Source organism: Sparus aurata, chromosome 23, assembly GCF_900880675.1.
Source record: "Sparus aurata chromosome 23, fSpaAur1.1, whole genome shotgun sequence".
Lineage (NCBI taxonomy): Eukaryota > Metazoa > Chordata > Actinopteri > Spariformes > Sparidae > Sparus > Sparus aurata.
Genome location: NC_044209.1, coordinates 3,784,457 through 3,801,904, shown reverse-complemented (window position 1 = coordinate 3,801,904; position 17,448 = coordinate 3,784,457). Strand labels below are relative to the sequence as shown.

The window sequence follows — 17,448 nt, the reverse complement described above, 5'->3', positions numbered from 1 at the left end:
TTCCAGATTATCATTATCATTTATTTTTTTACAAGCGAATGCTAGTGGGCGAACCGGAGCACCCGGAGAAAACCCGTATGAAAACCCAGGGAACGATGTCACTCAAAGATACCGCTCCACGGACAGCTGGGGGGTCAAGCTGTCCAACTGTTCAATTCTACACATTGTTCTTTGTGTATTTTTTTTTAAAAGCGTATGCTAGTGGGGGAACCGGAGCACCCGGAGAAAACCCGTATGAAAACCCAGGGAACGATGTCACTCAAAGATACCGCTCCACGGACAGCTGGGGGGTCAAGCTGTCCAACTGTTCAATTCTACACATTGTTCTTTGTGTATTTTTTTTTAAAAGCGTATGCTAGTGGGGGAACCGGAGCACCCGGAGAAAACCCGTATGAAAACCTAGAGAATATGGTCACTCCACCCAGGAGACCCTGTCAGACCTACATCTGGCCTGCTCCTTCCAGTTCAGTTGAAAACTGTCCTGACAGAGTCAGTTAGTCCAGTCTAAATGGGACAAGGTACTCCAGGCTCTAGGTTGCAGTAGGTGTACTAACGGCCCATGAAACTGTTGTAGGCCCGGGCACTCACAGAAACAAGTACACTTGCAGCAGTGAGGCCAACACCCACACATATTTTCAGTAGACGTTCAGCACAGCAGCGCCAGAAACTCTTGGTCTGAACCTCAGCAGCTTGGGGTTCTGCAGCTGGTGTCTCAGGGAGGTCGTCATCTCTCAGCTTCTCAGGTGAGTCTGGTTTTTCTGTATTTTCAGCCAAAAGCCTACTTTGCTGACTGAAATTCTCAACACCAGCCACTACCTCCTCCTCCTGCCTCGCCTCTAGCTGGTATTTAAGATCACAGATGGATTGCTTCAACTCAGTTCTTTCGGTGTAAAGCTCCTCTGCCAGTTGCTGATTGTTCTCAATTTCACGGTCTCGCGTTTCTATGAGCACTCTCAGCTGTTCCACCTCTGTGTGGTGTTCCTCCCTGAGAGATAGAAGTTGGTCCCGTTCAGCGGCGAGGTTGTCACACTTTTCAGCCCAAAGTGTACAATGCTTACTGAAATTCTCAACGCCAGCCAAGACCTCCTCCTCCTGATTCGTCTCTAGCTGGTTTTTAAGATCACAGATGGATTGCTTCATATCAGTTCTTTCAGTGTTGAGCTCCTCTACCAGTTGCTGACTGAACTCGATTTCACGGTCTTGCTTTTTCATGAGCTCATCTTTCTCAAAGATTTGTTGCTCAGCCTCATCCAGTCGGCTCTGAAGGTCTTGCACAGCCATTTTCAAGTTTTTGTTTTGTTGGTTTTGTCTCTCTGTCAGATGCACGCATTGAGACAGCTCGTTGGCAATGCTGACATGCTGCTGCTTAAGAGAGTCTTGACTTTCCTTAAGAGCACGCACTGTGGCCTTCAGCTGTTTAATCTCTGTCTGGTTTGTCTCATTCAGATGTTTAAGTTGGACTCCCTCAGCAGTGAGATTGTGGATGTCCTCATTAAGAAACTTCTCCTTGTTCTGAAGACTCTGCAACGCCGCTCTCAGTCTTTCAATCTCTCTTTGCTTTTTGTCCATCAGAGATTCAAGTTCCTGCACTGCTGCCGAATGATTGTCGGTCTCAGTCCGGGCCGTCCTTTTTAGCTGTTCAATCTCCTCTTGGTTTGTCTGAATCCGACTCTCATATCGGACCCCCTCAGTAGTAAGATTGTTGACGTCCTCATTCAGAATCTGCTCTTTGTTCTGCAGACTAAGCAATGCCTCTCTCAGCTGTTCAACCTCTGTGCGGTGTTCCTCCCCGAGAGATTTAAGTTGGTTCCTTTCAGGGGTGAGGTTGTCACACTTTTCAGCCAAAAGTGAACATAGCTGTCTGAAATTCTCAACATCAGCCGAGACTTCCTCCTCCTGACGCACGCTGACATCAGATTTGAGCTTGGCGTTCGCAGGCGCTGTACCTTGTGACAACAACTCAAACAGCCTAACTTTTGATCTGAATAACTCCTGCATGTGATCGCTAACCTCGCTCAGATCACCAAAAGTTCTGTAGGGCATCTCAGATGTATGAAGTCTCTGAGTCTCCTGTGATTCAGGTCCACCTTTACACCTCCATTCCATTGAAAACGCTGAATGGCACCGACCAGAAGATGTGTTTTTAAACATACAAGATCCTTCAGATGGCTGCTTAACAAAGTTGACCAGATCAAATAAATGTTGAATGTCTCAGTCTTATGTAAGGTTCCAGAAGAGTGACGTCATCCAATGCCTCTGATGTCTGGTGACATCATCACAATCAAAGGAAAATTCTATAGAACATTCTATTAAAGAATGCCTGATAATAATAATAAATGTTGCATCAAAACTGAGCTCCTGAATATTTCTCAAACTTTGACCTAAAAAGTGGGACTTTCTACAAAAGAACCTTCAAATATTCTTCAGAATATTCTTCTAAAGAAGAGGTAACAAAATTAATTATCAAAACAGAAGAAAAAAATATAATCTTTGGGTATATATTTTAAATCAAAACAACTAGCTAACCTTCAAATAGCTAGCTGTCAACTGTGTAACCTGATATCAACTGCTAACTCGGATACTACCTGCCACTGTTACCAACATTTACAAGGAGAAACTGCACTAAAGACGATAACAGAAGAGGTATCCTATGAAGAAAAGAAGAAGAACAAACAAACTGTAGGCTAAAAAAGCAAAGAAAGTAAACAGTTAGCCTAGTCTCCTGTGGAGTCAACAAGTGATCGCCATGGAAACCGGTCAGAAGGCAGCTAACAGGACAGAGAGCAGGGAGGTTGGATACCCTGCTAAATGTAAGAGTGCAGCAGCTAGGGAGAAACACAAGCAGAAGACACTACGGGAAAATCCAGAGCTCCTCCTCACTGACTACACCCAACACAAAGAAGAAAGGAAGAAGAACAACCTCGTATTCTTCACTGACTCCATCTACATCTGAAAGATACTCTGTGCAACAATTATGCATATGTATCAAGTGAGGGCATCGGCTCCGGAGGCAGATTAAAGATCTGTAAAGATAAACACCTTGACAAGGATGACCCCCTGCTCACCATCACTTACTACAATAAAGGAAAGATCATGGTCCAGGGGAATGAAACCAACCTGGAGACCTTTGAAGAGGCATTCTCCTTGTTAAAAGCTGAGGCGAACACCAAGAGGATCAACGTCCCCTCGGACAGTGAAGATGATGGGAGCCCAACAGAGAACCCCACCACCTTATCCATCTCTGCCCCTCCCACACCTGCCAGCTCCACCAACCAGTTAAAGGAGAGTATGGCCCTGCTGGAACTGGACTTTACTGAATTCAAAGAGCTGACCCAGGCCAGGCTGTCTGACCGCCAATACACCACTGTGCAGCAGCTTCATGAGGAACTCCAGCAGCTCAAGAAAGACAACCAAGTCTTGGCATCTGACCTCAGAGGAAGTATAGAGGCACTTAAACAGGAGAACAGTGTGCTCCGTGCTCAGTTGGCCAAAGTGAAGGAGGATGCTGAGAATAGAGAAAGGAGCTTCTCCAGGAAAGTCCAACACCTGACAGACCAACTCTCAGCAGTCCCCACAGTAACAACCACAGAGACACAGACTCTCCCTGCAAGTGTCCCAAACCACTGCCTTGTCTCTGGCCCACTGTCTCTGCTCTGCACCCAGCCCAACAACACCCTGGCAACTCCTGATACACCCACACAGCCAGCCGCCAACAGCCAGCTCTGCCCATCCCAGCTGCCCTCCACTCAGCCAGAAGAACAAACTTCACAAGTGGTCCTGCTGGCTGACTCAGCTGGCTTTTTCCTGGTAAAAAAAAAAAAAAGGGCTGTTGAAACGCTGCAGCACCACAGGCCAGGCAGCTGTTAATAAAGGAGACCCTCAGGAGCCCTCAATATCTGGTGATCCACACAGGAACAAATGACCTGCACAGCCTCCGAAAGGACACTGCTGAGGCAGTGAGGAAGATGGCAGAGCAGGCCACTAAGGAATTCTCTGACACCTGCATTGTGACCTCCACCCTGCTACCTAGGACAGACACCCCTCCTCATGTCATCCATGACATCAATATGGAGATCAGAAGAGGATGTGCCACCTTACCCAACACCCACCTGGCCCTCCAACCAACCATTGGCACCTGGGACCTATATGATGGACTCCATCTTCACAAAGAGAAGGTGAAGATCTTTGCAAAGACCCTCAACGAAACGGCCCTAGGACTCAGTCCTTCCCACCTCTACAAAAAGCTTCAGAGACCATCCAAGACCTCCTCTTCTCCATCACCACCCCAGGATCATCCCCCCTGCTGTGAGGAGACACAACAGCTCAGCCTGGAACTCCCACTCCCCACATGCCCACCACCTCACCACAGTGAAACACAACCAAAGGAGGCTACTTTCCCCCTCCTCAGTCCCTGCCAACCATCCCCTTTTACAGCATCGGCAGCAGAACTATGCAGTGGCACCTGCCCCTGGTCCACCTCCCCATCCACAGCAGCAGAACTATGCAGCAGCACCTGCCCCTGGTCCACCATCCCATCTAAAGCAACGGAGCTATGCAGCAGCACCTGCCCCTGGTCCACCATCCCATCTAAAGCAACGGAGCTATGCAGCAGCACCCGCCCCTTGTCCACCTCTCCACCCACAGTGGCAGAACTATGCTGCAGTTGTAGCCCAGCCTACTGCCACAGTCTCTTCCCCTGCTACCTCTGAGCTGGGATACATCAGGAAGATGCTGCACACCCTGTGCACCCGGCTTCTGTCCAGCTAAGATATACATATTCAGAGCACTTTCCCATATCAGTAATATGGAAATATATTATTAGTTACTAAAAGTAATAATAGCAATAGTAATATTCAGTACAATGATAATATTAGTAAAAATAGTACATACATTCATGGACTATATATGAAATCACTATTTAGTATTATAAATGTATAGATAGTTGTAGGTATTTTAATATTTGTCTCACTATAAGGTTCATTTTGTTTGTTTTCTTATGCGTTCATTTCATATAAGCTGTTGGAATATTCAGGGTCTCCACTCCTCAACCTTTGAGCTGAAGAGCGGAAACCCTGAATTCATGAAATCTATCAAAGACGTTGATATAATTGTATTGACAGAAACATGGTGTCAAAATGATTTGCTCACTCACTGTCCTCCAGGATATAATAAAGTCATGGTGCCCTCTGTAGAATTAAAGAACATACGCAAGGGCAGAACATCGGGGGGTGGGGAATCTTGGTGTGGTATAAAGGAGATCTTTGCCATCAGATCTCACCAGTAAAACAGGGTAAATCACACATTTGGTTGAGATTAGATCAAACCCTAGGCATAACTGATAGGGATCTATATCTCTGTGCGATTTATATACTCCGAGTAGATTCTCCTTATTTTGAAGAAGACATCTTTGACACTCTCCATTCAGAAATTGCCTACTTCCAGGCCCAGGGAAACGTGCTTCTAACTGGAGATCTGAATGGATGAACAGGAATTGAACCTGATGTCATGGACCCACAGGGCAACAACCATGTATTTGGTCAGGCCCCCATGTTAACCACACCAACCATCACCCGTCGGAACAACCTTGACTCTGAAATAAGTCAAAGTGGCAGGGAGACAGTGCATCTCTGTCGGGCCTTAGGCCTGTACATAGTTAATGGTAGGTTCAGAGGGGACTCTTTAGGGAGATTCACATACTCCTCAGCTCTTGGGTCTAGTGTAGTAGACTATGCAATCACTGAATACTAGATTTCCTTGAGGAACACTCCATCTTGAGCAATTGCCAAATTGGCTTCCTCCCAAAACACTGCACCACCGACCATGTATATACCCTTCACACCTTAATTAACAAACATGTAAACCAAACAAAAAATGGTAAAATATTCACTTGTTTCATTGATTTCAAGAAAGCTTTTGACTCTATTTGGCATGAAGGGCTCTATTACAGGCTCCTCCACTGTGGCATAGGGGGCAAAATGTATGATCTGGTCAAATCAATGTATTCAGAAAATATGTGTGCTGTTAAAATTGGACACAAACAAACTGACTTCTTCACCCAGAGAAGAGGTGTACGCCAGGGCTGCAATTTAAGTCCGACTCTATTTAACGTGTATATCAATGAACTTGCTGTTGAGTTGGATCAGTGTGCTGCTCCTGGCCTCACCCTCCTAGATAGAGAGGTGAAGTTTCTGTTTTATGCTGATGACCTTGTTTTACTGTCTCCTACTGAACAAGGACTACAGCAACAGCTGGACATAGTAGAAAAGTACTGTCAGAACTGGGCCCTGGCAGTAAATATGAAGAAAGCTAATATCATGATCTTTCAAAAACGCCCCAGATGTCAGGAGACAAACACCAGCTTATACGAAACATCTATTGCATGTCTGTCCGTCCTGGAAGAGGGATCCCTCCTCTGTGGCTCTTCCTGAGGTTTCTTCCATTGTTTTTTTTACCCTGTTAAAAGGTTTTTTTTCCATCAACATGTGAAGTTTTTCCTCACTCGAATCGAGGGTCTAAGGACAGATGATGTTGTTCACTGTACAGATTGTAAAGCCCACTGAGGCAATGTGATTGTGATTTTGGGATATATAAATAAAATTGATTTGATTTGATTTGATTTACCATAAATAACCATATCATTGAACATAGCATGAGTTATACCTACCTTGGTATAACCATTACAGCATCAGCGAGTTTCAACATGACAGTGAATGCATTAAAAGACAAAGCTCGAAGAGCCTTACATGCAATTAAGAGAAAATTTCATAATTTCCAAATTCCAGTCAAAATCTGGCTTAAAATATTTGATAGTGTCATCCAGCCCATTGCGCTGTACGGTAGTGAAGTATGAGGTCCACCCAGTCATCAGAGCTATACCCGCTGGGACAAACATCCAACAGAATCCTTACATGCAGAATTCTGCAGATATGTTTGACACGTACACAGAAACACACCAACAAATGCATATAGAGCAGAATTAGGCAGATACCCACTAATAATCAACATTCACAAGAGAACGCTCAACTTTTTTAACCACCTGAAATCCAGCCCCCGAGACACCCTCCACTCCAAAGCCCTCCAAACTCAAGAGCTGAGCCCAGAAAAGAGTCCCCTATGTCAGTTGCTGCTGAGGCTAACTGCCCCCTCTCAGACACAGTCTGACCAGCCTCACAACAACACTGTTCTCCAAACACCAATCAGAGGAAAGCAAATTATAACACAATGTAACTAAAAGCCAAAGTAGATTATTATGTTATCTGGACCTAAACAGAGATTATGAACTAGCAGAATATCTCTCTACTGTCAGAGATAGAACGCAGAGACAGACCCTGACCATGTACAGGTCCAGTGACCACAAACTGACAATCCAAACAGGAAGACACAAAAAATCATGGCAACCAAAAGAAAACAGAACATGTGGTCACTGTTCAACAGGTGAGGTCCAGACAGAGATGCACTTTCTCCTAAAATGTGAAAAATGCAATGACACAAGAAACATTTATTTTAACAAATGCAGCTCTTTAATCTCCGATTTCAAAGAGCTGAATGACCAATCAAAACTAAATATACTCCTGGGAGAAGCAGACAGGGCACATCTTGCTGCCCAATATAGCATGCCACAACCTGAGGGACACACACACACACACACACACACACACTGTATATACTGTGTATATAATTAATGTAAATCAATCTTGATGTTGTGTTAGTGTTTGTGTTATTGTTTAAGTTATTATTTATGTCCAAATGTTTGGACAAAATGCTTTGGCAATATTGTTAGCTGCCACGTTGTTGCGCTATATTTTTTTAATCTATCTAAATCGTTGAATTTAATTCAAGTTTAACGAAGATGCTGAACGATGCGACTCTTTTATGAGCATTAATAACTGTTCTCAATATGGAGCCGACATTCTTCCTCTGTTGTCTCCATGCGACCCAAACGTGAACTCGCTGTTGATCCACGAGGACATTTCAAAGATAACAACGTTTTTATACATAACATTTTAGCCATAAAATCGAACCAAAACAAAACAGAGTTACAGTTGTGTCAGTTCAACATAAACGCGTCTGGGGCTGTATATTTATTTTAATATCCTATTTTTAGTAGCTTTTGGAAAATCTCAAGTGTAGAAACATGTCATTGTGACCTTAAGAGTCAGGGAGTCATTTATTTTGTAATTGCACATTGTCAGTTTTACGATTATTAATTTTAGAATATTCCTTGAAACGGAGCAAATACTCTGAGAGAAGATCCCATTAATAATTAATATTTCATTTTGTTATACACACATCCCTCCTCATGGGGGCACTGTTGCCACACAGTTTGTCACTCAGAAAAAACAGAACAGGTGTGAAGAGGTGTTGCATGTCGCTTCATGTGTATTTGTGTGTGTGTGTGTGTGTGTGTGTGTGTGTGTGTGTATTCATTAAGTTCTGACAGGTTACTGCACTGCTCTGTGTCATGATAATCTCTAAATGAAAGTCAATAAAAAAAAACATTGTCAAAAACCAAACAGATAACCAATTGATGTAATTTTGTGGATTAAAACACCCAGATGAGCATTAAGTGGTAACAATTAGCCTCACCTTCACCTGCTGCAACACCAGGGATTCTTACATATTCACAACACAATAATGCAGTATATGATGTTCTGAAATCAGCTTTTCTGCATAAAAAGTACTTTGGTTTTGACGGATCTTTTCAGTAAGTGACTGTTGTAGTGAACTTGATGTAAATCTGATATTAATTTGAACTTTTTATTCTTCTTTTGATGAATTCATGACCTGCTGGGACACAAAGGAGCATCGTTTATGTTCCTGTACTTCTCCTGCTATGACAAGTCAAAATGTCTGATTCTTCTGTAAGGTGCAACTGAACTGCTCACAACTCAAATTTGTTTTAGGATATTGGGATATGGGTGTGTGTATTTTACCTGACGTTATATTTGTTGCCTCAGTGGTTTAACTCCATGTGTATCTGAGTTATGAAATATGATTGTGTTTGTTTGTAGATCTGCTCCAGCTCAGTTGTGGGGCTGTAACTCGGATTAGGAGTCGAACTCAAAACTCACATAAATAGAAAAAATGGAAGATGTTGTCGGGTAAAAAATGTTTGTCTGGGGTCTATAAAAGGCACTGGATGTTGAGTGAGTGTAAAATAGTCATGGTGAACCGACGTAAGCATCATTGGCAGACTGGTCTCTCGACATCAGAACAACGGTTCAGTGTGCGAAAGGCCTCGTAGTGATGCCCCACGGGTCACAACACAACTCCACAGACGTCTGAGGGACCAATGTGTCTGATCAGACCAATCCGGAAAGGCTTCACCACTGTGGCTTAAACACAAGATGACCGTTGTGTGTGACACCCTTGAATACCAGACACGGTCGAGCACGTCGGTGATGAAGATTCTCTGTTCTTTACATCACTGCCGCTTCAAGTGCTGCTCTAAACTCTGGTGTTACTATTTATTGCTTCAACTAAACCTGACAGGAGCTCAGATTTAACATGACCAGTTTATTCTGACAATGACACAGTTACTAAATAAAATGTCATTTACTTTTATCCAAATATACAAAAATACATTTGAAAATACAAAAATAAATTGGTAGCTGTTCGGAGAGCTCGCTTGTAGCCATATGCTCCAAATCCAAAAGAGGGTGGGTGGAGGTGTTCAACTGGGAGTTGGTTGATGATTTTAGTGATCTGGATTTGATATGGATTCCTGACAAAATCCCCCTCTAAACCTCTTTTCGTCATCCCACAGTTGGGTGGCACCCAGGTGATGTCGTAGCCAAGGTAATGCCAGGTCTTCTGATAAGGGTAGCCTTGATATGTGATGGCGATCCCTCTCCCAATGTCAGACTCAGGGTGGTAAATGGGATAGCGGCTCGCTTTCTGCAGGTCTCTGCTGAGGTAGACACCAGGGCCAAGCATCCCACATTCAGACAGGTGGAAACCTGATTTACGGATGGCTTCAGCGTTCTTCTTTGTGGTGCCATGGTACATGACGTACTTTTTACCATCTACTGGTGCTGAGAGGCCCAGACGACGTACACCAGGGGGCACGTCGAAGTCATCTTCAGCCCACTGGTACTGCAGGTAGGTGTCAGCATCGCTGCAGGAGTGAAGTTTATTACTGTTTAGATTCCATTCAAACATAATAAACCTGAAAGTCAATATCATGTTAAAATATGACTAAAGTCACCCATATGAATAGTACTTGCATAAAAGTCTTTATGTATCTAACATTAACTCTACTTAAGTATCAAAACTACAAGTAAGAGTAATTATACACTGTGAATTAGGGGTTGACTGATTATTATTTATTAGGTCAGTTATTGAGCATTTTTCTGATTATTTTAATCAATCGATTAAAGACATACATTAAAAAATGCATTGCTCTGGCTCTGATGCAACATGGAATCTGTGTAGTAACTGGAAATTAAAGTGATCAGATACATTTAAGTTAGTACAAAGTGCAATATTTGCAGTCCCTCGAAAGTGCACTTAAGTAAAGCACTTGAGTAAATGTACTTGAACTTCCAACTTGTATGGTGTGAGTTTATTTTCTGAGAAATGTACCGTCTCACGCTTTGATTAAACACAGTTCAACATGTGCATTCATTAAGGACATTAGAATACATCTGCTTTTATATCAGGCAAGAAGCTCTCTGTTGAGTCACATCAACATATTGTGCTGAAGGTTCCATCAAAAGCAGACTAACATAATCTCCTCATACACGACTATTGATCATTTCTTTTTCGTCGGGAGAAGATAAAGTGTGTCCACGACCTAATGGATACACTTAATGAAGTAATACCTAAATAGTTATCTAGAAGTATACTTTTGAATACTAGAATAATATATATAAACATAGTTGGCTAAAAGTATATTTTACTTAAAGAAAACTTAAAGTGTACTTGCAGTGTAAAAGTCCTACTGTATGTCATAAGTATTATGATACAGCCACGGCTGTGTCCCTTAAATCCAATGTTTCCCTGTGTGTTTTGTTTGGTCGGAATCCTTGTAAATGTACTTTTATAAACTAACAATATGGGCCAGAAGTATATAACTGCTAAATGAGGAGTATACTAATTAATTCACAGTATTATTGCAGTACAAAATTAAATTTGGGGGACACCCTGATGGCTGGTAGAGTATGCGCCCCATGTATGAAAGCTCCCTTAGTATTGGATTGGGTTTGATTCTAGCTTTTGGCCCTTTGCTGTAGGTCAGCTCATTCCCAGTGAGGTCTATTGGGAGCAGTGCTGATTGTACAGTCTGACAGCAGCAGGAAGGAAGGACCTGTGATACCTCTCCTTCAAACACTTAGGGTGAATCAGTCTGTCCCTGAAGGAGTTGCCCAGTGCTGAGATAGTGACCTGCAGGAGGTGGGACTCCTTCACCAGCAGTGATGAAAGCTTATCCATCATCCTGCTCTCTCCCACCACCTGCACTGGGTCAAGAGGACATCCCAGGATGGAGCTGGCCTTCTTCATAAGTTTGTCATGTCTCCTCCTGTCTGCTGCCGAGATGCTGCTGCTACAGAACACTACTCCATAGAAAATGGCTGATGCCACCGCAGAGTTTTAGAAAGTAGTCAGGAGTGCCCCCTGCACAGAAGGGTTAGGGCTAGTGTTAGGGTTACTATAGGTATATATACGTTCACCTATAGTATAGTTCACAGTATAGTTGTAGCACAAATAAAATGTAGGTGTAAACTAATGGTTTATTCAAAGTTTACTTATCTTACACTTGAAGTATACTTTCATAAACTAGTCCCATTTAGTCCCAAGAAGTATTGAAGTTGTACACTGGCAAGTATACTACGGGTACACTGACGTTTGTGTACTTACTACATAAAGTAGAAATATACTTATACTTACTGTATATAAGTACTAACTGCACTTAAGTTAACTTGATAGAAAATCAGTGACCTCTCATCCCTGAGTGACTGCCATCAGTTATCACTCAGCAAAAGTGTATATCTGGCCAAGCAGGTTCACAAGAAGTTGTGAGTGTGCAAAAGCATATGCACGCTCACATGCACACACACACACAAACACACACACTGCTCAGATGACATACCAGTTGGAGGTGTGGTTCTTTCAGCTAGGTCACTGTCAGGTTTCATTGGTCCTGAAGACTGCTATGATATACATGTTCTTTATGAGTGGATGTAAACTTTTAACCAGGTCTGTATCTTATGGGTGGTTTGTTATGCAGTTTGCTGATCACAGTCCCTGTCCTCAAAGTCCTAATAGTATGAACCTGGTTTCTGGTATTAATGACCCCTTGGCCTTATTGCATTTTGATATTATGTATGCACTATATACTCTTTTTTCTGGTCTGGTCTCTTGCTGAAAGTAAGGAGGATCTCTCTTGATTCTGGTAAATATGTAGGTGAAGGCTGTAAGACATAATCTGGCACATAAACCCACTAGATAAGCAAGTTGTCATCTTTACACTTACACAAAAATAGTAACAAGTTGGATTTTGTTATGCTGATGGCTAGGTCAAGGCTGAAGACAATACAATGTCTTCACAAGAATGGTAATACCAACGTGTGTGTGTGTGTGTGTGTGTGTGTGTGTGTGCGTGTGTGTGTGTGTGTGCGTGTGGGTGTGTGTGTGTGTGTGTGTGTTAGGGTGTTGGTTTGGCCACACACTCTAACCAGGGATGTGCTCTGTATGGCTTACAGTCCGGACAGACAGAGCAGCAGTTTCCTCTCAGAGGGGCTTTGCTTGGGTTTTGGGAGCTTTAGCTTTTGCTGGTTACAGGGCTTCCACACACACACACACACACACACACACATACACACACACACACACACACACACACACACACACAACCATACCATGTAACCTCGGAGATTGTTCTGCATCCCTGCTTCTTCATACAGATTATTTTTCAGAGATTATCTTTCTTCTGTTAGAATTGTATTTTGCATTAAAATCTGATATCATACAGTCCATCAGAGGCCGCAAAAGTTAAGGGTTACTTTAAATCATGTCCTGATAGTGTGTCTTAAAGTGGACTTTGGACTATATAAAGGTGTATCTGTACACACACACACACACACACACACACACACACACACAAACACAAACACACCAGCTTTGCTTATCATGAGCTATAAAAGCTATCGTCAGGTTTCCATCCAAATGCAGTGTAAATGTGTCCCAAGTTCCCAGAAAATGGAAGATGCAGTCTATTCATGACAACTATGTGAATATTATAGGTTGAGCATGTTGAAAAGGACAGTTGGTTGTAATAATTCTGCAGCTGGGTGCCATTAAAGCCAAGTAGACAAATAGGACACAGCAGATGGTAAGTAGTAGTTAAAAAGTCAATATGATATTTTGTTTGTTTAATACTAGTCTCCTGAAAGCAGTTTTCAACTCTTATGGGAAGGTTGAGTGAAACTGAGACATGACGCTTCATTTATGACATCAGTACACCAACTTTTCCACACCAACAATGTAAATAAATACTGCACAAAAAGTAAGGAAATGTGTATTTGGTAGATTATTTATTTGTGGTAACAATGCTTCTTGGCAATACATCTTATACTGTTGGAAAGTCTTTTTATTTCCCTTTTAAATGGTGCCACATCTGTAAGGAACATACACGTGTCGGATGAGCAGTAGAGCTCAGTATGTGAGTTGCACCCATGAAAAATTTGCCAAATCTTCTCTGCCCAACAGTTTATTCTGCTATTGACTCTTGTTTGGTGGATTGGATGATTTAAGTCTGAAGAAACAAGACAGTCCGCGGTTTAACAATTGATTAAATTAACAAACAGGAGCCTCAGTAACATATAGAGGAACCATACACAGTCACAACAGCGTGGCAAATACTTGTCATTGTCTGCAGAACACATTGTTATTGATGTTGTAAGCTGTTTTATTGATAAATGTGTCATCACCTCAGGGTGGTGCTGCCCTGATGCCAACAGACTATTCTAGTAATGCTAAGCAGTAATGGGTTTGGCATCATTTTTGTGAGCGCGTCTGTTTGAGTTTTTGTTTGTATGAGCGCCAGCATACATCTGTGTGTGGAATGTGTTGTTTGTAGAAACGTGTTTGTCTAAACCTGAAGAGTGGGACACTCCTGTCATTGAGATGCTGTAGCTGCACACACCCTGAACCTGCTTCAAAGGTGGTGAAACGATTCTACTGCAAATAGCTCGGAGAAACTGCTGCCTTAAAGGCTCAGTTCAGCCAAATTTCAATCACAATGTCTCCTTTCTTTTATGAAGAATGCAGATAATTGAATTTCACTGCCTGCATCTCATTTGTGTTACTCAAAGTAGTAAAAACTAGAAATCATGACCAACCAAAACCAACTTGGCAGCCATGTGTCATACCTGAGATAATTTTTCTGGTCAATTCTTTGGTGAAGTGTTTTTCCAAATGTAATTTCTCTGTCTGCCACAAATTACATTCAATTAGTGTAACATGTTATGGTTAAATACTGAAGTACACATCCCGTCTTGTCACTGTTGACTATCAGTATTTAACATGGATGACATCCATTGCCTAAACTTAACCATGTGCTTTGAGTAGCCAAAACATAATACATAATATTATTAGTAATGTACTTACACTGAGCTCAAATTTGACAGAAAGATTATTTTAAAAGTAATTTAAAGTAATGCATTTGAATGACACTTGATTTTCTTAAAGTTGGACCTTCTAAACACAACTAAGTACAGTAAGACATCCTGCAATTACCTTAATTTTTAATTTAAACAGTTTTTAAAGAGCAATAAACTTTAAATTGTTCCAAAATAATACATTTATTTAGCACTTAGTACAGTACAATTCAAATATGATGGGTACATTGAAAAAAAAACCTTAAGTAGATTTCTTTTTCACCTGGACATAAAGAAAAAAACAAATTTCGGTCAGGCTTCTGCACAGGTATTGTGGCAACTGAAGCATGATGTACATTTCTGTGAATGTTACATTTAGTACCAACACATGACATGCGGCTCTGCAGAAATGTTCATCAAATATTTTCTTCGTACCAGTGAAAACAGAGAAGGATATGCTGCTCTCTGGCAACAGATACAGAAGTATCTACTGCCACACCACCACACTACAGAGCAGCTTCTTTGCTCAGGCTGTGTTCGAGGTTCAGAGGGGTTTTTTTTATTTGTCAAGATCTAAAGTTTTTCCAATGACACCAAGCATGTCAAGCTAACTTTGTTGCCTGTGTAGGTTTCAAATATTTTCCCCTGTCTTTAACGCTACTCAAGGAGGTAGATCAAGGGAAAGTCAGCGTTAAAAAATGTTGAGTATGACAGCGCAGTATAACTAGAACACACACTGCAGTCGCTCTCCTGGAGAGTCATGGTTCACGGCACTATATTACAATTGTTGTCACCTTAAAGACTCTACCGCTGATGGCACCACCCTCAGCAACTATGTTTCTAAGACTTCATGTTGCATACTTGTCATACCTGTAGTGCACCCACCTCCTCCAGGTAATAAAACTCTGATGACAGCGAGACACACCTTAAAGCCACCGATGTCACACCTCCCTGGGGAATGTGGACTACGGCCAAACAAAGCCATGAATGCATATCTGCTTTCTTCATGTCATACCTGCACACACTCATCCGCATAGTATCACTGCAGCATCAACCCTTTTTAGCATGTCATCCACCTAGCTGGGTTGCTAAGGACACACAAGAAAGCTCATGCAAGCTCACTTTGCTAATGGACAAAGTGACATGACACACACATACTAAGTGCACAAACAGGATATGGGAAAAGCTCAGTCAGAGAGCTGATTAAAAAGGATCAGATTCACTGCAGTGTGTTTTGTGTCCAGTATGTGTAAACGATCCAGCTTTGAACCTTGTCAGAGACAACTCAAGGGCAGGTGACTGGGCACATGTTTTGCACTGCTTTACCTACAGTACTTCTACTGCTACACTACTTCTACCATTTACATAGTAGCTACATGTGCTTTCAGATTTACGATTCCACATCCACTCCTGCAACTTCTGCAGTCCTTTCAATTGCTAAAAACAAATACTGTGGTCGGTGCCATGTTGATAATATGCTCTGAGGGTGTGGAACATTTTGAGCTATAGCTCACTGACTTACTGTAACTCTCTAATCTATTTTCATATGCATGTGCTTTGCATATAAATGGATAAAATCATAATAATCAAAAGACAAATATTGAAGGCAACTAAAATTAACAAATGTGCTACTGCCCTACCAGCAGAATAACCATGCACAACTGGAAGTAAAAGAAGAAAGCTCAACTTCCTGGGTGTGTTGTGTGGCCCAAAGAGCATGCCACTACTTCCAGTTCAGTGTTCTGCTAATTAGAATGGCAATTAGTTAATTCAACTATGCAGTTTTTTTTAGACTTTCTGGAGGACAGTAGTCATTTTGCTGTCTTTGTGATTCTCAAAACAATGTATCTACTGTTGTACAAATGTCCTTCACTTTTTTCTGTCACCTTTTGCAAACTAACTGAATCCCAAATTGCTCCTGAGGGTCCTGCGATGAGCTGGCGACTTGTCCAGGGTGTACCCTGCCTTGGCCCGGAGACAGCTGGGATTGGCTCCAGCAACAAACCCCGCGACCCCTTGAAAAAGGGATAAAGCGGTTACAGACGATGACGTGACCTTTTGCAAATTTATGGGCAAAAGGTTTTTTTGGGCTAGAATGCGTCAATGACAATGACTTTTATAGCCTGTCACTCTTCCTGGGGGTTTGGGTACCTATGTCTGCACACTGCCATCTGGCAAAGGACACAGAAGTGTCTGCTGCCATACCACCAGACTATAGAGCAGCTTCTCTCCTCAGTCTGTGAGACACTATGGCCAATTCCCAATATGCCCCTAGCCCCTCCCACTCACCTACACGTTCAATGTATTGTGGTCCTTCTCTTTATAATAAGCATAAATCAGTCATATCCAACTAAGTAGCCAGCTAATGTTACATTCTTATTTGCTGATTTGTGCATGACAGTGACGGTGCTGCACTTGGTACTGCTCCTCTACCATCAGTGCAAACTGACCGGGTTGGAGCACTGGTTGCTACTGTTAGCCTGTAAATTACCAGGTAACGAAGCAGTGTTCCTTTTGTTTGACTACTTGATTGATAGCATAAAGTTGTGAATGAATTGCGAATGTCCATGTTTTTCAATCTCCATCAGATAAATTGTAAATAGCATTGTGATAAGGGTTACCCCATAATGCAAGAGAAATCACCAAAGTAAACACCATCGTCGGCTGGAAATTTTTAACCACTAATACCTGTGTCTGTGTTCTGACGGGGAAGGGGGCACTAGGTCTAAAAGTTGGACATGTGATTGGGCCTATATTTCCTAGCCTGCCTGTGGAAAGGGACTGGACAGACTCCAGGTGTCAGCATGCCTGGGCTGGCAGGAGGATGTCTTGACTGTCCTGCTCTCGC

General features: G+C 42.3%; 1 protein-coding gene across 1 annotated transcript; it reads right to left on the bottom strand.

Annotated features, from left to right (window-relative positions):
• LOC115574934 (myosin-9-like) lies at positions 1 to 2,318 on the bottom strand. The gene has a single exon (XM_030406621.1). The coding sequence runs from the start codon at positions 2,149 to 2,151 to the stop codon at positions 550 to 552; it is 1,602 nt and encodes a 533-aa protein (XP_030262481.1). The 5' UTR covers positions 2,152 to 2,318; the 3' UTR covers positions 1 to 549.
• Between the last annotated feature and the right edge of the window lie 15,130 nt (positions 2,319 to 17,448).